At 34.7% G+C, this 27,296-nt stretch overlaps 1 protein-coding gene across 2 annotated transcripts in view; it reads left to right on the top strand.

Moving 5' to 3' along the window:
- The window catches only part of LOC103236155 (N-deacetylase and N-sulfotransferase 4), a 290,410-nt gene that overhangs the window by 116,305 nt on the left and 146,809 nt on the right, over nt 1–27,296 (top strand). For both annotated transcript variants that reach the window (XM_007999644.3, XM_073017826.1), the window contains one exon: nt 21,011–21,098. In XM_007999644.3, coding sequence (XP_007997835.1) covers nt 21,011–21,098 — 88 coding nt within the window. The remainder of the gene's footprint in view (nt 1–21,010; nt 21,099–27,296) is intronic.

Genomic DNA, 27,296 nt, shown 5'->3' with positions numbered 1-27,296 from the left:
AGACTGAATTAATTTACATAGCCTTACTTGGGCGTAATATTTATGATTCAATATTCTGATTACTTAGACATCAATGTGGTAGGCTATGTTCTGCCATACTGAAAAAAAAATTCATCACCAAACAATTAAAACAGTGATAAGTTTCACACTCCTCAGAGCTGGGTTTGTGAATTTTTGATAATATTATCACCTATCTGACAGATATATTTTTCCTTTAGCAACTTGGGGAACATAAGTCTCTTTGTTTTTTTCTCATTCTATCTGCTTGATATAAACTTGCTATGAGAAGGAGAAAGAAAACAATATGAAAAAATACATTTTCTCCTCTTAAATAATCTGGGAACACATTGTGGAAGATTTGGATTTATAAGAGGACTAGTTAGTGGGGATATTAGTTTTGTACCAGAGCTTTGATAGAAGTGAAAAATACCCCACATAAGCAAAAACTCAGAAGTTAGAAAATGAATCATATTGGCAAATAAGTCACATCATTAGCCTGGATAACGGGAAAATGCGAGGAAGTGAAAAATATCTAAATGACTTTGTCCATGGTACAAACATTTAAGCAACTAAATACAACATTGCTAGGTCGGGTAGCTGCCTCATAGGTATCAGAAGTACCTGTTCAATGCAATACCCTGCAGCACTATTGGTATTTATGACCTCATTTGAGTAAAAGTGAGTAGATAATTCTTCTAAACATGACTTTTTAATTTTTGTTTTGCTCTATGAGGCCACTTATGAACACATGGAAAAGAAATTATCCAGAACCATTTTCTAATTTAGCCTGCATGAAAAGAAGTACATTGGCAAGTAGTTTGAGTTCTCAATTTAAACTAGTGGAGGAACACATACTGAATGAAATTTTAATTTTTAGTATCAGTCTTCTTTAAATAACCTAAGCAATTTGTTTAAAAGAAAATGAGATGTGCTTATTTGATTTTTGGTTGACCATTCTCTGACAGGTACAAGGAAGGGGACTTGGCTTGATGCAAAAGCTGGAACTTAGGAAACAGAGAGGAGAGCTAAGGTCAGCCCATAAAACGCCTCTTGGATGTTTCAATTACTTAAAGGCATTCTTGTCTTGAAAAAGTCTTCTCATACACAAAATTGGGAATCAGTTATGAGTCATAACAATATAACATGACAGAAAACTGCTGTATTACTTCTCTCTCATGTTGCTATGATGAAATACTCAAGTCTGGTTAATTTATAAAGAAAAGAGGTTTAATTGACTCACAGTTCTGCATAGCTAGGGAGGCCTCAGGAAACTTACACACATGGTGGAAGGCACGTCTTCACAGGGGCAGCAGGAAAGAGAGTGAGTGCAAGCGGGGAAAATACCAGACACTTATAAAACCATCATATCTAAGAACTCACTCACTGTCACAAGAACAGCATGGGGGAAACTGCACCCATGATCTGATTACCTCTACCTGGTCCTGCCCTTGACATATGGAGATTATGGGGATTACAATTCAAGGTGAGATTTGGGTGGGGACACAAAACCAAACCATATAAACTGGGAAATCAGAGAACCTGGATTATGATCTCTAAGACAAGCTTCCTATGGAAATGTCAGCAATATTACTATCATTCTAGTTTCTGTTTTCTTCATGAATAAAAATGCTATATACATATTGCATATGAGTCATTTCATTTATGTTCCACATTAATTCTTTAAGGTAGGTATTTTTCTCCATATCTTAACAATAAGAAAACTAAGGTTCAGAAAACTCACTCAGCCAGTCAGTGGACAACCCAAGTTTCTACTTTAAGTCTTTTTACTGAGTTGTCATTTAATACATCAAACTTTTTTTTTTTTTTTTTTTTTTTTTTTTGCACAGGAAGCTACAGAGAGATTTTAAAAAACATTTGTAACAATTAAATGCACCATATAGGAAATAAAAACAAAATAAAAACAGAAGCATTCCAATAAAAATGAATAATTGGGAAGATAATTTTGGAGAATTCAAATAAAATTCCCATAGAAGTGTCAGGAATGTTTAACATCAAATAATCATATTTTGTGGTCTGAATGGAGTACATTAAGCAACCCAAAATAACGGTACATGTATGTCTAAGTCAGATGCTTATTCAAATTAACATTGCATTTCAATGCCAGGATGTCAGCATTGTAATAATAATAGTTATTTCTATAAAAGAGATGTCAAAATACTTTTGCTGTTTGTTACTTCTAAGTGAAAATAGAAAATAGAGGTAGCAACTGAAAATGAATCAATAGTATACATGATTATGAATCTAGCTAATCTCTTAATTCAAATTAGAATATTATCAGCCTGTCAGTGCGAATGTGTCACTTACATTCACATTAATGTAAGAATCACATTAATGATTCTACATTCACATTTCCTTTCACAGTAGTAAGACAGTTCTGGCTTCATCCTGTTATATCATTAAATGGACAGTTTATAACTGCATAGCTTTCTACCTAGCTTAGGTGAAATTAGTAACAATGAGAAAGAATAATAACTTAAATGCTTCTTTGGGATTCTAGAGGAAAAGTTGGGAGAATTAGCCAGTTCAACACACATTTTAGTGTCTAAATGTATACTTCTCGTCCAAGTTCAATGATCTGTAATATTTATGAATCAGATAAAATTTCAGGCTTCTTGAAGTGACCTATTCAAAAAAAAGCAGATAATTTGTTCAAGAATTTTTCTTCTGCTGCTAAGGAAATCTGTAGAGATTTTATGATTTCCTCCATTCAGCCTGTCATTTTCTGGTTAATCATAAATAGTGATGGTTTGTTGATTAATTAACAGGAAAAATGAAAGCCATTAATGTTTTTTAAACCCAAGAGGACAAGATTTTTTACAAGCTCAAAGTATTCTTCATATTGCAGTCTTATTCTTGTTGTATCATCTGAATATCTAACCCCAAAGGCTCCAAAACCCAGCTGTATACAATGGTTCGGTAACTAAGGAAAACATTTATATATTTGAACATGATTTCCTATTCATCTCAGTCAACTGACAGTAATTACAGCCACACTGGAAATTTCTTTACCCTGGGGACATGAATGTTGAGCACCTACCTCCTTGTAACTGATTTCCATCAGTTTCAAACACTACTAGCTTTCATCCCATAGACATTTATTGATCACTCTGTGTTCCAGGTAGGTTTAGGCTCATGGGATGCACCATGGTACAAAGAAAGACAGAAAAAAAGCAAGGAGAGTTGAGGTGAAGCCAAATATTCCAAGCATGTATGTACCCTTGCAAACAAAGAAAGGTTTTCTGCTCTCATTCAAGTTGCTGGGAGAAAGTTTAGATATATAATGCTAAATTATATAGTATACCAGAAGGTGTTAAGTCATATGGAAAATAACATTTTTTAGACAACTTTATTTTGCTTTGTTTGTTCAGCAGAAAATTACATATTTTAAATGTAGGAACAGTTACTTTATTATTTTTGTTCTTGCTAAGATCACGGAGCAGTTCTAAGTGGGTACTAAGTACTCCAGCAATACAAATTTCATTAAATAGAAACAAGAATATGAATTTTTAACAAGTAGAATACTATATCAAGAAAGTCAGACATTCTTTTTGGAAATTATACAAATGTGTTTTAACAATGTGGCATCAATTTCTGGGCCAAATATCTGGGTTCAATATGGCTTTGAAAAATGGAATAGAGGGAGCGTCATACTTTTATCAATTTCCTTAAGATTTGTCAATAGACACTGTTGTTAGAGAAGATATGGAATGTATATGACCACTTACGAATCATGAATAAAAACAGAATTTCCAATTTTATTTTGCATCCTGAGTTGCAATGGTACAACCAAAAATTAGAAAAGCAATGTCTTTAAGGAGTTAAATTTATGGACAAGGATGGAATTTTTTTAGACAATTGCTTAGTGGAAGATAGACGTTATGAATGCACAGGTTTCCATGATTCACACAACACCTAGATGAGCAGTTGCCTTCATCACTTGGTTCTTAAAACAGAGGTTAAAAAAAATATTTTTAAGTATTTACATTTATTTCTCTGTCAAAAGCAGATTTAAGGAAAACATATATTCTCCAATAAAAATAGGTATAAAGGTAACAGAATATATGTCCAGTTGGGAAGTGTGATACTAAACTGCAATTAATGCTGAGTGAGTTACTTTCTATTTCTGATTTCTCCACTTGGTACCCAGCACTACCTCTATAACTAGTATTACTTAAAACAGAAACAATAATTTTAAGGCTACAAAGTGAAGGAACACTCAAGTAAGTTTTTTGCCTACTCCAATTCTTACAGATACATGAAGAAATACATAACTAATGCAGATATTGTCCAAATGGATGAATCCTAAACTTTTAAAATTAGGTCCACTTTATTAGTGCACAAGATGTCATTTCTATATTCCCAAAATTTCTAGAATCCTACCATCTAAATAAGAATAATAAGCAAAAATATTTTTAATGCCTCAGCTAAAATTACAAATAAAATATGGAGCCTTTGCAACATGAGTGTCATCTCTTTATTTGAAATTCTAAACACTTACTATCTATAGTATACCATGAAACTAAGTTAGAAAGATATATAATTATTTAAATACTATTTCATTTCTGTGAATTTTAATTCTTTCTTTTGGAACATTGAATTCTGGAACTGAAGTGGTTATTTTTTAAGTAAAATATACAAATACCAGATAAAATGTTTACAATTCAGCTGACCATCAGTGAATAGTTGATGCTACCCTTACCCAGGAGCTAGCGTTCTCATAGGGAATGTAAAGAACAGATTTGGGATCAGAGATTTAGAGTTTAGAGACTGGTTAAGCAACACCCCTTTCTAAATTAATTGTTAACCTTATCTGTGAAATAAAAGTGCATAGAATTACTGTAAAAGTTAAATGAACTACCGTACGATGACCTTTTGAAAACTGTAAAATGCTCAATGGAGATTATGCATAGTATCCACAGGTTTGGCATCCTGTAAATACTGTACTTTCTATCTAAGTTTTGTGGCAGATGTGGAACCCATGGAAACAAAAGGCCAACTTTATTTATTGAGGGGGAAAAAAAAAAAAAAAAAAAAAAAAAAAAAAAACCCCTTCCTATAAGCAGACCCACATAGTTCAAACCTGTTCTGTGAAGGGTCACCTGTACAACCCAGTGAATCCTCATGTAAATTCTGAACTTCAGCTAAGAGTAATGTGTTAGCATTCATTCATACATTGTAATAAATGCATCACAATAATGGAAACTGTCAACAGTAGAGGAATCTGGGTGGTGGAGTGGGAATGAGAAGACAAGGGACATAAAACTCTGTAATTTCTGCTTAATTTTTCTGTAAACCTAAAACATCTCTAAAAAACATAAAATACCTTTAAATGTTGCAGGCAAGAGTAGCTTAAGGAGATGTAAAAACTATAAATAAATGAAATGTGTTAACCTGATGGGATCCTGGAACAGAAAAAGGAAATTATGGAAAAAATGAAAAAATAAATAAATAAATAAAGTATGAACTTCAATTAATAATAATGTACCAATATTGGTTCTTTAATTGTGACAACTGTACCATACTAACATATAATGCAATAAGTATTGTGTATATGGGAACTGTACTATTTTTGAGATTTTTCTGTAATAATTCATTGAAGAAAAAGATACACTGATTATATACTTTAAACCAGAAACAATACTAGAAACATAAAAAGGCATATGCCAGATCTCACACATTAATCTAAAGTTATTAAAGGCATATGTACAAATAAAAATATATTATTAGAATTAGTTTAACTTTTAATTAAAAAGCAATGTAGTACAAGATTCAAATAATCCATATGTAGAATGTGTATGTCATGAGGACACCATGAAAATTTTTGGTTTTTAATCTAAGCACATTATTTGCTTTTGTTTTTGTTTTTGTTTTGAGATGGAGTCTCGCTCTGTCGCCCAGGCTGGAGTGCAATGGCGCGATCTCGGCTCACCGCAAGCTCCGTCTCCCGAGTTCACGCCATTCTCCTGCCTCAGACTCCTGAGTATCTGGGACTACAGGCGCCCACCACCGCGCCCGGCTAATTTTTTGTATTTTTTAATAGAGACAGGGTTTCACTGTGGTCTCGATCTCCTGACCTTGTGATCTGCTCGCCTCGGCCTCCCAAAGTGCTGGGATTACAGGCGTGAGCCAGCGCGCCCGGCCCACATTATTTAAGTATACATACTCCATTTAATATTGTGCTCAAGTCTCTTAATTTCATTTGTATTAAATTTTATATAAGTAATAACTTGTTCATATTATCTGTTTTGATATTATTGAGATTTCGCTTTTCTTTTGTGGCTAGAGGTATGCATTACCTGCAAATGTGAATAATAACTGACATTCCTAGGAATGTCACATTTTAGCAGCCAGTTTTTTCTGAATATACAGTGTGTATTCCTATACCTCATGCTGTGTCCACATAGCCTTTATGTTATTAAAAAATAGTTCTTCAAAATATTTATTTGCCTTTGCTTTACTTTCAATGGTAAAATATTTGAGAATAGTTTTTCTTGGCTCAGTTAATGTGGCATTTGTTCTCTTCAGCCCATAAGTCATTCATCGTGCAAAAGAGAAGTCTTGCTCCTGCAATGGTATTGATCCACACGGCCCTTTTGGTTAGGAGTAAAGCCTCTTTAATTACTTTGGCTGACTTTCATTTTTTACAAAGTCTTAGGCACATTAACCATCATGTTGTATTGTTCTCATTTGTCTTAAATTTAGATGCACCATGGTTTCAAGGGATTGATCAACTGTCTATAGTCTTGAGAAACCAGGGCCTACACCAGTCTATACTCACTCTGCTTAGCTTAGAAATCTGAAAGAGCTATCTCTCATCTTCTCCTAGGGTTTGATAACCTCTTCTCTTTACTTCGCCAGAGGTGTTTTGACCTTTAATTAAAAGGAAAATTTGTTGTCTTCCTTTCAGAAGACAGCAAATAATGAACTCATTAAAATGAGGTTAGTGTTCAGGCCTTAGAGCAATAAGAGTTGAAGTCTCATTAGCAGCTAACAATGCAGAACACAGCACATAAATAAACCTAATATGGCACAGCGAAATGCCTCGGTGCATTAAATTTGAGCAGAATCAAATGTTTACCGTCAACGATGTCTGGGGCATAAAGTTTTAATGCACTTAATAAAGAAAAGCAAATTACTTCCTATTAGCCATGAAATGTTACCACAGAAATTGCCCCAAAAAGTGTATTATGTAAATGTGAGATATATTAATTATTAACAAAGATACTGTAGAAATATATCGGTCTTGCTTGATATATGCAACAATTAGGAAAAATAAAGATCACTCAAAAATTTCTAAAGGTAATTCTAGTGATTAATGTAAAATAATGTGGGATGTAAGATTTTTTTTAACAGACTTTTATCTCACTACTGGCCCTAGATAAGAGATATTTGCAATGTCAAACTAAAGAATCAGTTAATAAAACATCCTTGTAGTTTATAAAATATCTTTTGGTCAAGGGATTCCTTAAGAGCATATTTAAAAGAGCTACTATACTTCATTTACAGAAGTATAAAGAATGTCATATGCATAAATTTGAATACTTTGTGACTTTTTATAATATTAAATGTGCTATAGTTAGTAAAATCATAATTAAGAGTTTTATGTCAATAATTCAGTGAATGGAATAAAAGTACTGGTAATAATATGCTTTTTATTCTTCATTGTTTTAGATTCCTTATGTAAAAATAGAAATTTGTTTCAATTTGATATTTCCTCCACAATGAACCTACTATGCTTCTTAAATTTTAAAAGAATTAGGATAGTTATTTTGCTTGATTATTCATTCTATCATCTTTTCTTCAAAATATTGGAACACAATTGCTTCTCTTCCCCACTTCTTGAGCTCTCACGAAAATGCAGACATCAAAAAAAAAAAATGGAAGTGTCAAAAATGTCACAGATTAAGAACACCTGGTTTATGCCAATGACGTCAACTCACTAAAGGCTAGATAGGGGTTTTGAAGAGATGCTTCTTTACTGAAGAATAAAGGTAGCTGGTACTTTGCAAACAATGTTCATCTGATACATAAAGTGTGGGAACAAATCAGTAGTCATCACATGCTACATTCAATTCTTTCACAACCTGCATTTAAGGTATCATTCGATATTAAGAGTTCTAGAAACTTTATCTTCAAACTACATCCCAAATCTGACCATTTTCTTCCTACTTTACTACAAACTCCAAGACTCTCATTTCTCAATTGGCTGTTTTTCTCCTCTACATGTTTTCCTCTTCCATTCTTCTCCTGCCCTGACCCAGGCAATTCTTCATACAGTGGCCAAATATTTAAGGTATAAATCATGAACATTATTTATCTGCTCAAAACACTGCAAAGGTTTCCCACACATTCAACTGCAATGTATTAGTAATTTATTTGTTTATTGCTTGTGTCACCCACTGAAATATAAACTCCAAACCAAATAAATGTTTGTTTCATTCAAAACTGAATCTCCGGCACCTATGACAGCTGGACTATATTAGCTGCTTAAATATTTCTTGAATAGAAATAGGAACACTTTTAAACTGTTGGTGGGATTGTAAACTAGTTCAACCATTATGGAAAACAGTATGGCAATTCCTCAAGGATCTAGAACTAGAAGTACCATATGACCCAGCCATCCCATTACTGGGTATATACCCAAAGGATTATAAATCATGCTGCTATAAAGACACGTGCACACGTATGTTCATTGCAACACTCTTCACAATAGAAAAGACTTGGAATCAACCCAAATGTCCATCAGTGACAGACTGGATTAAGAAAATGTGGCACATACACACCATGGAATACTATGCAGCCATAAAAAAGGATGAGTTTGTATCCTTTGTAGGGACATGGATGCAGCTGGAAACCACCATTCTCAGCAAACTATTGCAAGAACAGAAAACCAAACACCGCATGTTCTCACTCATAGATGGGAACTGAACAATGAGATCACTTGGACTCAGGAAGGGGAACATCACACACCGGGGCCTATTATGGGGCGGCGGGGGAGGGATTGCATTGGGAGTTATACCTGATGTAAATGACGAGTTGATGGGTGCTGACGAGTTGATGGGGGCAGCACACCAACATGGCACAAGTATACATGTCACAAACCTACACGTTATGCACATGTACTGCAGAACTTAAAGTATAATTAAAAAAAAAAAGAAAACTCAAAAAAAAAAAAGAAAAAGAATAGGTAAGCACAGCAACGTAGTTCACTCAAATAACACCAAAATGTCTTTATTAAAGAAATAATGTGAATGATGTCAGTCACAGAACTCCAAAGGATACCATTCATACAGAAAATAATTATACTGTTGCAGTCTCTTGTTGGGAAATGAGAGCTGTACCGGAAAATGTTACCATTCATTCATTTTTGGTTTTGCTCTTCTCTTTCGTGAGTGTCTCACTAGTTTCCCTTCATCGACACAAAATCACTTGGTAGACTAGTAGGTGTTTATTAGATTATGTCACTTGCTTTGTTATAAATGTGCATCATAATTAGGCTTTAAATAGGTCTGAGTCAAGGAGGTGACAAGACTTCACAGGAGTTTTTATTTTTGAAACATTTTTTTATCAGAGGGAGAGACTTTCCAGAAGAAAAAGATTTATCTGCTGAGTAAAGGAAACTCCATCTTAAAATATTTCGCTATACCATGGATTTTAGTATATATTTTTTCTTCTAGTTTCTGTAACCAGTTATGGTCCTATATGAATGATAATGGTTTTCATATTTATAACAAAACCTAAAATTAGATATCTTTATCCTACTGGCAGTGCACTGAGAAAATTCTAGTATGTTTGAGCTTAAAAAGTAAATAAGACTTAATGCCTCAAGTGTACGTAAACTGACTCATAATTTGATATTCAGTCTTTGAAAGTGGTTTTGAGGGTACACATTTAAAGATGTATGTATCTGTGTGCTTACAAAATATGCAACTATATATCATGAAAAATTTCAAAAAGTTTATGAAATTGATCATGAAAATTTGAATTAATCCACATTTCATTAACAACTTAAAAGTTGTTTTCATTAGTTTAATAGTTGTTTTTCATAATTTCTCAGCAAGAATAAGATGCTCCAAGAAATATACCATAATATTTATCAGCATTATAATTGTTAATTCTAAATATATTTTCAGAATTCCATAATATAAAGGAATTTATCTTTATCTGAAGCTCTTTAAGGATAGCAAATCCTGGAATAATGGAAAAACACGCCTTTGTACAGATCACTTGCAGAGAGTTAATGTGATTCTTTGACTGCATGCATATTCAGAATCACATTTCATATAAAATCACAGCTATTACATTTTTCATTTGCATTGCATAATAAGTAGGAAACTATATTCAATAGAGGAGGTCATGACCCCAAAAGACATCTCCACTTTCCCATGATTAGCCATTCACTTTATGTTTTTTCCTGAATAAGCAAATTGCAAACTCAGTCAAGTGGAGGTGGGTGTTTCTGGCTGATTATTTGAGGTAAAAGATAAGATACATTAAGTGCAAGATTTTCCTACCGAAGGACTTCAGTATGTTAACGTGGGCTGAGACCCTCTCTAGTGGTGTATGATACAGACTGTTTCCTAAACCTTTTGAAGATGCAATTATTTGTTCACAGACATTAAATTTTATAGACCCAAATTTATAGCGACCCATGGATCATAGTTTGGTTTACCACTTGTCTGTGGTAAATATTTCTCTTTCACTGGTTGTCTCTTTTTACACAATGAAATCGTTCATGATGACTTGAAAAAGAAGGTGGCTCACACATCCACATTCTGCAGATCTTAAGCCGTTTCTGACAGTGGTAACCAAATCTGTACCTGCTCTGGAGCTTCCACATGCAATACAAAGTAACTCCATTAAGCTGGCCTTCCAACACAAAAGCCAGGATTTTGCAGAGGGATTCAAGTTACATTTCAAAGTTCCAAGCAAATGCAAAGAGGACTTGGACCGAGTTCTCACATCCTTTCTGATAATTCTTGGGGATATTTTGTGTTATAAAATCCTTGTCTCCCACTCTGACCCAAAAAAGATTTTGACTTTATTATTTTGTTTTTATCATACATATATATGTATGTTAGTTTTGGCTATTTTATTTCATATTATTCCTAAAGCCATTTTTAAGTCATTGAGGTTAAAATGACTGACTAACGAATTCATTCCGCTATTTTCAAAGAAATCCTAACTAGTTTGAGTTCTACCCTACTATTACTCTATGACATATTTAAATACTTTGGCTTTAGGAACTATGAGTCATTTTTGTTATTATCTTATAAGAAACTTTTAAGGAAATAATTATGCCACACAAACAATGATCTCTGAAGTTAAAATATATATTTATCTTTTTACAAGAGAAAAAAAAATTTGTAAGTTGTAATGGAGACTTGAGAGCAAGAGCTTATAGGAATAGTATATTAAAAATATATATAATTGGATACCAGGCTTAGAGGAACTAAATTATAAACAAAAACGCCAATGCCCTAAATGATACCATTTGAAGGGTCATAATGAGATCACATCTGATTCAAATATACTTACTTGATTCAAAATTCCAATCAATTCAGTAGAGGATGGGAAACATAGAAACCAGAGGAAAAGAGTGCAGGGCACAGTCATAGTTTGAGATGATCTTCATGAACTGAAATAAGATTCAATTGAAAGAGAGATTAGAACTCATAAGAACCGAAAAGTATTTCACCATTCTTAAGGAAATTTTCTGATCTCAGGAAAACAGCCAGAGTGCCAATCAGAATACAGAAGCAGAAGCTCGTCTCACACACTTTCAGAATGGACTAAAATCAGTGGCTTATAATTCTGTGGAAAGGAGATGCCCAGGACACTCTCCAGTAACAACGTTTAGGGGACAAGACACATCCACTCACATCTACTAGGAAAGGGGTCAAAGACACATGGAGTGTTTTGCTGATGCAATAAAATATAATTTACAACACTATGAACACACTTCAGTTTAATGATTTATATAACCTTCATTGTGTTCTTTGATAATCAGGCAGAAAATGCAAACTCTTCACATACGTGACTTGATTTAATATTATTTTATAAGGTCAAGTCAATTTTTAATTTTTTTATTTTCTTTGCTATTATGTTTAATCAGTATCAATGTTTAAACTTCCAGTATTCAAAAAATACTCCTTATGCAATGAGATCAGTACCCTTACCCATATATATACATGTTTTGTGCAGTTAGTTCCTGAAACTTACCCTCCAATCCTGTGTAACAAAGTTTTGAAAGTAACGACACTAAGTTCTTTTCTGACCCTAAGATCTGTTCTCATTGGTCTCTTTGTTTGGAGCAGACTCCCCAGGTCCCGTTTTAGGCATAACTGGTCTGTTATTTTCCATGCATCAACAAAATGGCCTGCCACTTTTCCAGGGTGGACTTTATTGATCTCATTGTCTACCCTGTTGAAACATAGATACTCTGTGTTTGTTTCAATAATAGCAAGGTACTAAAATTAATTTTACAACACTAGTAACAATTTGTAATTAAACAATTATTTGATTGATTTGGTATGTGTATCCCCCGTGTGCCTAAAAAGAATGTAGGTTCCATCAAAAGACAGAAAACTAACCAGTTTTGTTTATCAGGTACTTTCTAACTCCATACCTAGCATAAATTATGTAGCCTCTCTGTACATTATTTTTTCCAGTTGTAAGATAGGATTAATAAAAAGATCATTGGAAGATTTAAATAAATAGAATGTTTCTCATCACCTAACACATAGCAAAAGCTTGATAATATTAGATATTATTTTTGCCATTCTCCACTCTATCCTGAGTACCTAGAAGAGTACCTAAAACATAGCAGTCCAATTAATATTGTTTGAATAAAAGAATGATGGCAAAAGGAGGGAAGAGTGCCCAAAGAGAGTGAGCTTTTAGATTCCTGTCTTCCTGGAGACAGACCAAAAAAGAAAAATGGCAATGAAATACTCAAGTGATGGGTTGAAAGAGGAAAGAAAAAATTGCTCTGAAACGTCAAGCTGTTCTTTGGCTCACTAGGTTTTTTTCAAATTGAGTGTGATTTCAGAAGTAGGATCCCTACGGTTCAACCTTTCTCCCCATAAATACCCTTACACTTGTTCAGTATTGTTATCAGAGGCATTCACTCATTTTTAATTAATTAACTTCTCCATTTCACAATCTGAGCTAAACCGTTTAACATGAAATTACGTAGAAAACTTGGTATGTTGGTATAAGTTTTTTGTTAGTGTATACATTATAGCAAATTCCTCCTTGAGTAGCAGTAACAGTTTATCAAAAAATAAAAATAAAAAAAAAAAAAACAAAGAAAGAAAGAAAGAAATGAGATAGAGATAAGTAAGAAGAAAGGTAGAGCTATAAAATGCAAATTTCCAAAGCTTGATACTTTCGTCCTGGGTCAGCCCTATTCATCTTCATTTGTACATTGACAAAGAGTATCTGTGCAAAAGTTTATGGAATCCCAACTCCATTTTATCGAGGTAGGTCCACACAAACTTGCTATATTGGAACATGAGGTTACTAAGGTTAGACTGAGTTTTAAGGCAGGCATGGTCAATTTTGGCCGCCTTCTTGTGTTACCTGGGTGGACTATTTAATCTTTCCATAAAGCAATATTTTTTACCTGGAAAATATAAATATAAGTTATCTCTTCTGATTCCCATATCAGAATCTAGTTAAGATAAATAAGACACCTTTTTTATTGAACTATTAAGTACAATAAAAGACAGTATAAAACAAACACTATCACTCTGAGGTAGCTGTTTTGAAATTTTGAAAATATAAGACTGTATTAGGCCTGGCGCCATTGGTCATGCCTGTAATCCCAGCACTTTGGGATGCCGATGCAGGTGGATCACAAGGTCAGGAGTTCAAGACCAGGCTGGCCAATATGGTGAAAGCCCATCTCTACTAAAAATACAAAAACTAGCCTGGCCTGGTGGTGGGTGCCTGTAGTCCCAGCTACTCAGGAGGCTGAGGCAGAAAAATCAGTTGGAGGGAGGCGGATGTTGCAGTGAGCCGAGGTCATGCCACTGTACTCCAGCCTGGGCGACTCCATCAACCAAAGTGAGACTCCGTCTCAATAAATAAATTAATTAACTAATTAATTTTAAAAAGACTGTAGTAGTTTGTTCTCACACGGTTATAAAGACATACCCAAGACTGAATAATTTAGAAGAGAGAAGTTTAATTCACTCACAGTTCTACATGGCTGGGAAGACCTCAGGAAACTTAAAATCATGGTGGAAGGCAAAGGGAAAGCAAGGCACATCTTACTTGGTGAGAGGAGGAAGAAAGAAAGAGTGCAAGGGAAAGTGCCACATACTTTTAAACAACCAGACTTGTGAGAACTCTTTCACAAGACAGCACTCGGGGGATAGTGCTATACCATTAGAAACCACCCTCATGATCCAATCGCCTCCAACCAGGCCCCACATACCACATGTGAGGATTATAATTTGACATGAGATTTGGGTGGGGACACAGAGCCCAACCATACCATTCTGCCCCTGGCCCCTCCAAAATCTCATGTCCTTCTCACATTTCAAAATACAGTCATGCCTTCCCAACAGTTCCCCTAAGTCTTAACTCATTCCAGCATTAACCCAAAAGTCCAAGTCCAAATTATCATCTGAGACAAAGTAAGTTCCTTCTGCCTATGAGCCTGTAAAATAAAAAACAAGTGAGTTACTTCCAAGACACAATGCAGGTAAAGGCATTTGGTAAATGCTCCCATTCCAAATAGGAGAAATTGACCAAAACAAAGGGGCTACACGCCCTATGCAAGTCTGAAACACAGCAGGACAGTCATTAAATCCTAAAACTCCAAAATAATCTTCTTCGACTTCAGGTCTCACATCCAGGGCACGCTGATGCAAGGGCTGGACTCCCAAGGCCTTGGGCAACTCTGCCCTGTGGCTTTTCAGGGTACAGCCCCCATGGCTGCTTTCACAGGTTGGCATTGACAGTTTGCACTTTCCAGGCACACAGTGCAAGCTGGTCAGTGGATATGCCATTCTGTGGTCTGGTGGATGGTCTCCCTCTTCTCACAGCTCCACTAGGCAGTGACCCAGTGGGGATTCGGTATGGGTGTTTCAACCCCACATTTCCCCTCTGCACTGCCCTGGTAGAAATTCTCCATGAGGGCTCTGCCCCTGCAGCATATTTTCCCTGAATATCCAGGAATTTCAATACATCCTCTGAAATCTAGGTGAAGGTTCCCAAATCTCAACTCTTACCTCCTTCCCACCTGCAGGCCCAACACCACGTGGAAGCCACCAAGGCTTGGAGCTTGCACCCTCTGAAGCCACAACGTGAGATGTACCTTGGCCCCTTTTAGCCATGGCTGGAGCTGGAGTGACTGGGATGCAGGGCACCATATCCCCAGGCTGCACAGAGAAGCTGGGCCATGAACTTGGCGCAAGAAACCATTTTTTCTCTCTGAGGCGTCTGGGTCTGTGATGGGAGGGGCTGCTGTGAAGGTCTCTGAAATGCCCTGGAGACACTTTCTCCATGGTCTTGGCGATTAACATTTGGCTCCTCTTGACTTAAGCAAGTGTTTGCAGCTGGCTGGGGCTTGAATTCCTCCCCAGAAAATGGATTTTTCTTTTCTACTATATGGTCAGGCTGCAATTTTTTCAAACTTTTATGCTCTGCTTCCTTTTTAAATATAAGTTTCCATTTCAGACAGTATCTTTCTTTATGCAAATGAGTTAGGCTTTTAGGAAGGGCCAGGTCGTATCTTCAACACTTTGCTACTTAGAAATTTCTTCTGCCAGATCCCCTTAATCATCTCTCTCAAGTTCAAAGTTTCACAGATTTTTAGAGCAGGGGCAAAATACTTCCAGTCTCTTTGCTAAAACTTAGCAAGAGTGACCTTTGCTGTAGTTCCCAATAAGTTCCCCATGTCCCTCTGAGACCACCTCAGCCTGGACTTCATTGTCCATATCGCTATCAGCATTTTGGTCACAACCTTTCAACAAGTCTCTAGGAAGTTCCAACCATTCCCACATCTTCCTGTCTTCTTCTGAACCCTTCAAACTGTTCCATCCTCTGCCCATTACCCAGTTCCAAAGTTGCTTCCACATTTTCAGGTGTCATTATGGCAGTGCCCCACTCCCAATACCAATTTTCTGTATTGGTCCATTCTCACACTGCTATAAAGACATACTTGAGACTGAATCATTTATAAAGAAAAGAAGTTTAATTGACTCACAGGAAGAGAGAGAGTGTGTTGGAGGTAAGTGCCACACACTTTGAAACAACCAGATCCCATGAGAACTCTGTCATGAGATAGCACTAGGGAGATGGTGCTAAACCATTAGAAACCACCCTCAGGATCCAATCACCTCCCACCAAGCCCCACCTTCAACATGTGGGAATTACAATTTGACATGAGATTTGGGTTGGGATACAGAGCCAAACCATATCAAAGACTATATCAAAATGTGAATATGTACATGAATTATTAGGTACACTTAGAGAAAGGGTTAACCTTAAAGTAACAACCTAGTATCAGAATGGTTTAAGAAATATGCATAACACCTTGAAATTAATATAAATAATATACTAACTCAATATTGTTAGGACACTAGTATCCTAATGGTGATAATCTCCAGATTGAAACTGTAAAAATCACTGTTAAAAACAGATTTTTAGTTTTCATCTTATAGTTTCCAATTCAGAATCCCCAGAGGATAAGCCTGGGAGTAGATACTTTACAAACATGCTGGTGATTCATTTCATGTGGGCAACTTGAAAATAATTGCTTGACATTTATTAGAACCAACTGGAGTATATGATGAAGTGCACATTTCTAGGCACTATGACAGACAAAATCAGTATTTCCTAAAGTGGGCCCCAGAATTGACAATTTTATCAATTTTCTCTAGAAAATTGTATACACAATAAAGTTTGAATACCATTGCTGCTTTATCAAACAGTATGCAGCTATATAGGGGCGAAGTTGGACTCTCATTCTCCTTCCTTCCTTCCTTCCTTCCTTCCTTCCTTCCTTCCTTCCTTCCTTCCTTCCTTCCTTCCTTCCTTCCTTCCTTCCTTCCTCTCTTTCTCTCACTTTGTCAGTCAAAGTGGAGTGGCATGAACATGGCTCACTGCAGTCTCAACCTCTGGGGCTAAAGTGATCCTCTCACCCTGGAAGTAGTTGAGACTACAGGCACATTGCACACCCCACCATGCCAGGCTAATTTTTATATTCTTTTGTAGAGAAGGAGTTTCACCATGTTGCCCAGGCTGGCTTTGACTCCTGAGCTCAAGCAATCCTCCCAGTTCAGCCTCCCAAAGTAATATAGACATAAGCCACCACAATCAGCCTGGACTTGCTTTCTTCAATATTGAGAAATTTATTAGGAGGATATTGAATTAATGGAAGTAATGTTTATTAAAATAATAAACTATTCATTTTTATAAGTAAGTTACATATTTATTCTCTTTAATATGCAATCAACTTAGTGAGTTCTTCATAAACAGTAAAAGAAAAAATTTCAAAGTCATTTATGTTGTTTATTATATCATGCAAAATATTAAATAAATAATGTATATTGTCAAAACTCTATACATATTTTATTATTTTTATTTTATTTTATTTATTTATTTTTTGAGATGGAGTTTTGCTCTTGTCTCCCAGACTGGAGTGCTATGGCGCAACCTCGGCTAACTGCAACCTCCACCTCCCAGGTTTAAGTGATTCTCCTGCATCAGCCTCCCGAGTGGCTGGGATTATAGGCATGCACCATCACGTCCATCTAATTTTTGTATTATTAGTAGAGAAGGGGTTTCATCATGTTGGCCAGGCTGATCTTGAACTTCTGACCTCAAGTGATCCACCTGCCTTGGCCTCCCAAAGTGCTGAGATTGATTATAGTCATGAGCCGTCGCGCCCAGCCACATTTTATTATATATTTTCAAAAGCCAAAGTTCCCACACAAAATATTCAGGTAGAAAAAAGTATATTTCCTGAGCTTTACTATTTTGTATGTATTCTAAATTGAGACACTCTATTTCTAGCTCATTAACAAGTTTTTCCAAAATAATGGGTTTTAAAAATCAAGGGGTTTTAAAAGAATAAGTTAAATTTGTACTTAATGTATTCTTAAATTTATATCCATATTATTCTTGCCCTAATATTTCTTCTGACATTTTACTTTTTTCCTATATTTGAATTCTTTCTTCTTTCTACTTTTCTTCTTAATTTGTATGGTTTAGCACTTTTCTCTTAAATTTATTTCTGATTTTTTTTAGTTTGAATCATTTTATTCGTTGTTATTTTTCCTTTGTCATTGAAAAGCATGAAAACTTCTCTGAAGTTTGAAAACTAAAGAACATTTGCTTGTACTAAACAAGGAAGGCTTGAAAACTTCTTAAGATTTGCTTCTTTTTGTTTGTTTGTTTGTTTTGTTTTTATTTATAGCATTTGTCATTTTTACTACCTCATTAATCCAGACTACGTGTTAGGAGGCCATGACTAGACAACTCTATTTTTTTTTTCAACAATGAAAAAGTCTGTTAAGTTCTTCATATAGCTAACTAGCCCCCCATCTGTCTTTGCCTCTCTGAACTTGCTTTGGAGATCTATGACACAAAGCTATAAAACATCTGTGTTATAAAACATCCTGGTGAAATGCTAGATTCTGTCTATACTGTTCTGATATCATCTTGTGGTATGGCCCATGAACTATGTTCATCATGTTACCACTGGAAAAATGTTACTGATAAAAATTAAAAACTAAAAATAAATGAAACTAATCCAATTATTGCCGTGTATTAGTATGTACATTTATTATACTTTGAATACATCAAACTTACTCATTTTCATGTATATCATGTTATTAAATGCAAAAAAAAAAAAGTAACGAGATACATGAAAATGAGTAAGGTTTGATGGAACTTCAGGGGCATATACTAAAGGAAATCATAAGATACAGCATGGATGCAATAAAGTCAGAAATGATGCAAGTCTTAAGAAAATAATTTAGAAATCTACTTTGATGTACTAGAGGAGGCTTTATACAAAAAATTGGCATTTGGGTGGAGATATAAAGAATGAGTGGGATTTGGGAAATGGGATTGGGAGCTGGGGAGGCTTTCTAGGTAAAGAGAATAAAGAGAGAAATGGCGTGGGGAAATGTAGGAGGTGGGAGAGAGTTAAGTTTAACCAGAGTACATGGTGATTGAAGGAAATAGCAATGTGTGTTGGAGGCACCAAGGGTACCTAACTGATGGAGAGAGAATGATAGACTCAGTTGTCAGTAATAGTATTTATTGAGCTCACGCTACTTGCCAGACACTTAGCTAAACAATTTGCATGCCTTATCCAATGTAATTCTCATAATAATAGTATAAAATAAGTATTCAAAAGTACCCCATTTCACAGATACATAAATGCAGAAAAATGAATGACTTCAAGAACTTAGAGGAAGAAAGCTAAGTGGATGAAATTGGAGTGGTGAGGGGAATAGCAAATGGGAGAAATTTTTTTAAAAATCAAGATAAGGAGACTCAGAAATTATGCATGGAATACAGCCAAAAAAAGTCAGAAAAGGGAACTCACTAAGGGAAATAATGCATAATGTTCTTATTTTACGGCTGTATTCCAAAGGTTTTACCAATATGTTCAACTAGTTCAATACACTTTTTATCTCAACTGTTTTTAATATTTAGTTTAATCTCTCTGAGAAATGTATTTTAATATTTTGTAGAACTGAGTTAAGCTAGCGGTTCTATTTTTGCCTTTGTCTACTTAGTTAATAATATTTAATAAGGTTGAACATGATAACACCCAGTCTAATTGTGGTCTTGAATAACTATTGACTATATATTTTATCAACATTTTAGTTACTTAGTCATTTTTTTAAATCAAACTAATGTGCAGGAGACTCCTTTCATTGTAAAGGAATAAAGAGTTAGGTTCACAAGTCTTTGAAGCAAATGCTTAGCCACCATGACTAATGGAAAAAAAAAAATTGTTTAAGCCTCTGACTCCTTAGTCTCCTTAACAGATGAATAGAAGTAATCAAAAATCAGTCTTATTAATATCTCTCGTTTGAAATTAGCTTCTCATTTTAATCAGAACAAAGTCTGTCCTATTTAAAAATTCATTAAAAATAAAAAAAGCATTCTGAATCAATATGCAGACCAGTAAGCAAACTAAAAAGCCCAAGGATATAAGAATTCTGAATTATGCTACATATTTTGACATAGGAGTAATGGCAGTGAAAGGATTGGCAACAAATTTACGTAACTAATGATGTGTCGTTATTAGCAGTGTGTTATTCCCCTGTCCACAAACCAGACTTTAACATAGTATAATTCCAAATCTAGAACCTAGGGAAATGTTTGTCACATTTAGAGAATTTCTGTTATGGAATTAGTAACAAAAAAGGGTATCTATTTTTACGTGTTCTTCCCTTTTTCATAATTAGATTTGCAAGCAATGTCCTATAAAGTATACATTGCTCTTTAGTTTGTAAGGTAAAACCCAAACTTTCAATTTAATAATTATGCCTTTAAACATGATGAGGATGGTAGCCCAGTTAAATTAAAACAATACTAAATTGCGTTCAAACAAAAGTTCTCCTCCTATTGCTTCCCAAGAAAACAGGACTTGTCTGCATTCAATAATTCTGAAAAATTTTCATCACATAAAGGAAATATAATAATCCAAAGTTCAAGAAATGTCTCACACAGAAATGAAAAATGATTTCAGTGCTGTGGAGTTGGACAATTGCCTCTCAGCAATGCACAATGTGCTTAGGACTTAGCTATTTCATAATATGGTGACCTTCAATAAAAATAATGACAATAATAATTACAATACCTGAAATATGAATACTACATAACAGTACCCATAAAAAACAAGAAAGCTCATATCATTTTGTTTTACTCATGCATACACATTTGCAAAAGAGGCATCCCAAAACTTCATATTCATTTTTCTAAAATCATGTTAATTTCTTATTTATTTCAGGCATTACTAGAGACTCAAAATTTACTGCGCACTCAGGTTGCAAATTTTACCTTCAACCTTGGATTTTCAGGGAAGTTTTACCACACAGGTAAGAAGGAGCTTTGTGTTCTCAGGCAGCTACATATAAATAGGAAATAAAATTTTTAATGATCCATAAGTGGTAGAAATAGATTCTCTAGATTGATTATGGGAAAAACTTGGGCACATTATTTGAGTAGCCAAATCCAAAATCAATGAGCATATTTACTTTGGCAAATACTGTTAAAATCAAGGGCAAAAGAGAAAGAGAATTGATGTTTTCAACTCATTTTTTTAAAAATAGAAAGCATAAGCACTGTACTGAGTATGACTGTGCATCTTGTTTCTCAGCCCAGTATGGGTAGAAGGCATAGTAATAATGATAATTAAAATACTAATAATAATAATCGACAGAATTTTAAAATCATCAAATAGTTGATGTAGATATTTTTGTACGTATTATTTTCCTTTGGAAAACATCTGATGATAGAGAGAAACTTTATGGTCTCAATGAAACGTAACAGACTCTAAGGGTCATCTTGTTAGTTTACCTTTCCTTGCAGGATTTTTTCCCTAAAACAATATTACCACTAATTTGGCCTAATATAGACTAAAACCATCACAATTAGACTTGTATTTCTTTCCATCTCTATCCAGCCACAACTGTACTTCTGTGCAGTCTCACCCTCTCAATAAATTCTCAAAATGTGATTGTTATTTATGCGCTACTGTGTTCTGATATTCCTTATTTACCTACCCTCACCTCCAAACTGCTGACTTTTATTTTCTGAATAGTAGCATTGAAATAACTGGCACCATTTTAGAGAAAACTATGTTAACAAAATCGTTTGTCTTTGACAAAAAGAGTACTAAACTATGTGTTGGGGCCTGTATTAGGGGAATACCTGTAATCTGCTTCTATTTGTGCATCCATGCTGTGAACTAAATGCTTTGTTTAGAACTTTGCACTGTTGTTTCACAGCGTCTTTGAGAAAACATTTCACGGTATTTATTCTGTACACATGTATGCAATTTATTGACTCATTAAAATATTCTATTCAAAGGTAGTCTTTAGTTTTCATAAATATCTTGTTTACTAAACGAGGCTTTTTAATGTAAAAGCTCAATATGGTTTGTTAGAATGTTGAAATAACAATGTCTTATTGGCTTTTCCGTGATGCTTTTTTTTTCCTGCTTTGAAACATGTAAATCTGCTTAAAGTAATAGAAGGAAAATTAGTATGTATGCCAGTTGATAAATCAAATGATTGCATATTTTAAAAGGATATTTTGCAGAAAGAGATTTGGGTCATCATATCTGCACAGGCAAAGCAATTTCAGCTTACAATTTTGAAAATAGACATGGTTTTGTAAATCTTTTTCAAAAGCTCCCTCAAGAAATGATTTCAGACCGAAGAAGCTCTGACTATCAAGTTATAAAGCAGATAGCTTTAAAGGCTATGTCTACTCATGCAGGGGGACAAATTATGGGATTATTTGGAGTTCACACGCAATACTATTTTGTCTTAAATAGCTGTAGATTGTTAAGTAAAGTCATTCTTTTGACTGAAATGTACCTGGATAACTGCCTCAGTTTTTATTTACTTTTCATACTCAGACCTATTAAATGTGCCAGACATTTGCAAAATTAATGTTGATAGAGGTTATACCACTTCCCATTTCTTCTTTAAAACACTGAACATGCACAGAGTACACAACCACTGGGAAATGAGCAGCATACTAGTCAGTATCACAGGAATAGTTATTGAAGAAAAACAGCAAAAAAGAAAGATGTATTTTAATTATATCTTTTAAGCAGACATTATTGACTCTGTGTGTTGGAACCAGTATAACAAAAATAATAGAATAGTTTGTGCTGTAATACTGTGGTGATAGTACACTTTAGAGAATAAGCAATATTTATAAATTTATAAATTTTAGAAGTTTAATTTATTTCACATAAATATGTCATTTTTATTTAATTGACATATTTACTTCATTTGCAGGATCATTGAAATGCCCCTATAATGTATTTCAAGTGCCATCATAATTATATTGAATACTTATTAATGCACTTAGGGATATCAAAGTTTCTTCTGGAGCTGAGTTACACAACAGTGATACCTTTTTAGATATCAGAAAGACGTGTCTCATCCCTATCTTGTCACATTTCTATATGGAAATTTCACATTATAGAAAAAACAATTGCAAATCAAGGAGGTGCATTTCTTATCTGTGCACTTGGCTGTGATGTGTAACCATGAGGAGATGGCCTTGTCAGATTGATTGTCTCTGTTCTCTAATGATCTGATTTCCCAATGCGTGAGGATGCTGATGGATGAGCCTCATTGTTTTGAAGACATTTAATCACATATGCCCAGTGTAATAATGATTGATTCTGCATTTCTTAGACTGCTTCACTTATTTGTATTTATCATATATTCTTTCCTGTTCAGTTTCTCTGTCCTTCACATGCTAAAAACAATCTCACCCCAAAGGGCATACCACTAAGCTTTTCCTAAAGTCATTCACCCACAGGTGCCAAATTGAAAGAGGAAGGACATAGTGCAGATTAAATGGAAAAAAAAAAACAAAAGCATGGAGTTGAGAATGAAATATCTTAGTCTGGAAATATTTAGAGCTTGAATAGAATTGCATAACAAAAGCTTAATTGAGAAATGGAGACATTATAGTATTCAGATGGCTTCTTTGAAAAAGGAGTTACCCACTGTACTTTGAGAGGGACACGATTTTTGGTGACAATCATTGCTGTTCTTTGGAATTGACCTTATCAATAATTAATTCATGAATAATGTTTGCAAACTGAATTAACATTGGTCTTTTCCATGAGATATTATTTTATGAAAAAATAGCATTTTCTATAAAATCATTAACTTTCAAGTATGACAGTAAGCAAAGTGTTACATTCTTTCCTCTTTTGTGATTTTGTTTGTTTGTTTCTTTTGCTTTTCTGTGTAGAGTATTAGTTGAAAGACCAGATACTGGTAATAAACTTTATGTTCAAATCCAGATTCTGATATTTTGCCAGCTATTTGAATACAGTTTACTTAAATTTTCTGTGCCTCAGTTTATATATCTACCAAATGGGGATAATAATATCTCTTTTATTAGGGGGAATGCCTAGCATGTTACAAGTGCTATGTAAACGTTTATTATTAATTTTAAAATTATTTTCTTTTTTTTTTTTTTTTTTTTTTTGAGACGGAGTCTCGCTCTGTCACCCAGGCTGGAGTGCAGTGGCCGGATCTCAGCTCACTGCAAGCTCCGCCTCCCGGGTTCACGCCATTCTCCTGCCTCAGCCTCCCGAGTAGCTGGGACTACAGGCGCCCGCCACCTCGCCCAGCTAGTTTTTTGTATTTTTTAGTAGAGACGGGGTTTCACCATGTTAACCAGGATGGTCTCGATCTCCTGACCTCGTGATCCGCCCGTCTCGGCCTCCCAAAGTGCTGCGATTACAGGCTTGAGCCACCGCGCCCGGCTAACATTCAAATAACATTCAAATAACATATAACATTCAAATATTATCAAAAAGTAAATAGTAGACAATTCATATGGCACTATTTTCTAATTTTGGAACTATAGGTAGCTTTTAATCAATGTTTATCATCCCACAGTTCTTTATATTTAATGTAATATTTAAAAGTGCTTTATTCTATGTCCACATATATGGAATCATGCTAGGTTCAATGTACAAGGAAAATTAGAAAATATCTCACCATTTAGAAATTATAATATTGTATACAAATTACACAAATATAAGGTAGAAATTTTTACAAAAGAGAAAATACATACACTAAAATTATATATATCTTATTTTAATGTAATAACTGTACTTTTAAGGAAATTAACCTATAGGTCTTGCTAAATTATTCTTATTTTGGCAGACTTAAAGAAATTTTAGAAGCATACTTTTATCTCATAACACAGATTCTCCAAAAGTGATAGTAAAGAAACAAACTCTTCATGTATTTTGCTTCTGAATTAAAACATTTTTTATTCATTGTTAATCAGAAATATAAAAAAAAATTTAATAAGAACAAAATATATCTTTCCATTAATAATTGTCTAGACCAGGATCTAGATCAGATTAGAAGTGAAAGGTTTAATTTGAGCACAGATATTTTAATGGTCTCTAAGTTGTGCTAATCTGGTCACATATAAACCATAAATGATAGTTCCACATCTAATTTAAGTATATATCAGGTACAGAAAAATAAATGTTTACAGGAAGTCCAAAATGTAATACTTTCATCTAGTTAGATTTAAAATCATTTGAGATTCTGCTGCTGTCCCTCAGTATGGCTTAGTATCATATTTTTTATTAAGCTGTTTCCAGTGTCAAAGGTTTGCCTCATGTGGCTTTGAATTATATGACCAGCATAAAACGAGAGAAAAGCTGACAAAAATTAATCCATGATGCAAACAGAAGGAAAGTTTTAAACGTTACTCTCAGACTTTTTGAGGGTGTTTATAAATTAACATAACCTCTAATATAAAAATTGCTAAGATTTTATGATCAGCCATGCATCTGTTTCTATCAATAGTCCACAAAATTTTCTTTAAATTGAATAATTGACCTCCTCCTACCTGGTCAAGTGTGCATTATGTGCTTCCTGCCACTTGCAGTAATGATCAGCAGAGTTTAAAATGTATGGAAGCATTTTTCAAACATTCTGTATTCAAAGCACAACAAGATAATTCCAGGAGGGTGGGAGAACTATCAATTCTTTTGTCATATGTGACATAATGTAACTCTTTCTAATCTATGTCTCAGTTTGCTAAAATATAACCATGAGAAACATGAAACATCGTTAATATAAACACCTCATCTGAGGAAGTGATAAACTTTTACTCATTTGAATTTTAATATTTCATATTCTTTTTTTGGGGGGGGGAGCATAGAGCACAGCCTCTTCTCTCTTTTTTTTTTAAATTATACTTTAAATTCTGGGATACATGTGCAGAACTTGTAGGTTTGTTACATAGGTATACACACGTGACGTGGTGGTTTGCTGGACCCATCAACCTGTCATCTACATTAGATATTTCTCCTAATGCTATCCCTCCGCTTGCCCCTCACCCCCAACAGGCCCTGGTGTGTGATATTCCCCTCCCTGTGTCCATGTGTTCTCATTGTTCAACTCCCACTTGTGAGTGAGAACATGCGGTGTTTGGTTTTCTGTTCTTGTGATAGTTTGCTGAGAACGATGGTTTCCAGCTTCGTTCATGTCCCAGAAAAGGACATGAACTCATTCTTTTTTACGGCTGCATATTATTCCATGGTGTATATGTGCCACATTTTCTTTATCCAATCTATCATTAGTGGACATTTGGGTTGATTCCAAGTCTTTGCTATTGTGAACAGTGATGGAATAAACATACATTGAGCACAGTCTCTTAAGCGCCAGATGAGGTGTCTGTAGTTTTGTTCTCTTCTTCTTCTTCTTCTTCTTTATCATACTTTATGTTCTAGGGTACATGTGCACAACACGCAGGTTTGTTACATATGTATACATGTGCCATGTTGGTGTGCTGCACCCATTAACTCATCATTTACATTAGGTATATCTCCTAACGCTATCCCTCTCCACTCCCCGCACCCCACAATAGGCCCCAGTGTGTGATGTTCCCCTTCCTGTGTCCAAGAGTTCTCATTGCTCAATTCCCACCTATGAGTGAGAATATGCAGTGTTTGGTTTTCTGTTCTTGCGATAGTTTGCTGAGAATGGTGGTTTCCAGCCGCATCCATGTCCCTACAAAGGACACGAACTCATCCTTTTTTTATATTCTTAATATATTAACAAAAGTCAATGAATTATGAGTCTGTAATACTAACACTGTTAGCTAACAACAAAAATTAAGAATTCTTCTGCTCATCTTAATTATAGGACTTCATTACTTTCTAAATTTCTGATAGAAATAGAATTTCTTTACTCTGTGTAGTAGCATCGAAGGTGCCAAAACCCTAATTAAACCTGAAGGTCCTTATACCTTTTGAAGATTATGAATTACGAACTGTATTCCAGGAACAGTGAATATACATAAAAGAAATAAGTCGCCATATACTTTGGTGGTTATGTGAAGCTGCTAAATCCACTGCCTTTGTTAAATATAGACTAAATTAAATTATTCATTTATTCACTGCTTTAGGGAAGTGGCATGTTACAGTACAAGGTAAAGGGATTCAGTACCTGCCTTTAAGAAATTTATAATTTAGGTAGGCAAAGTTTCTAAAACAGTGTGAACAC

This window comes from Chlorocebus sabaeus, chromosome 7 (genome assembly GCF_047675955.1).
Source record: "Chlorocebus sabaeus isolate Y175 chromosome 7, mChlSab1.0.hap1, whole genome shotgun sequence".
NCBI lineage: Eukaryota > Metazoa > Chordata > Mammalia > Primates > Cercopithecidae > Chlorocebus > Chlorocebus sabaeus.
The sequence above is the reverse complement of the archived record's forward strand: the minus strand, read 5'-3'. Positions and strand labels throughout refer to the sequence as shown.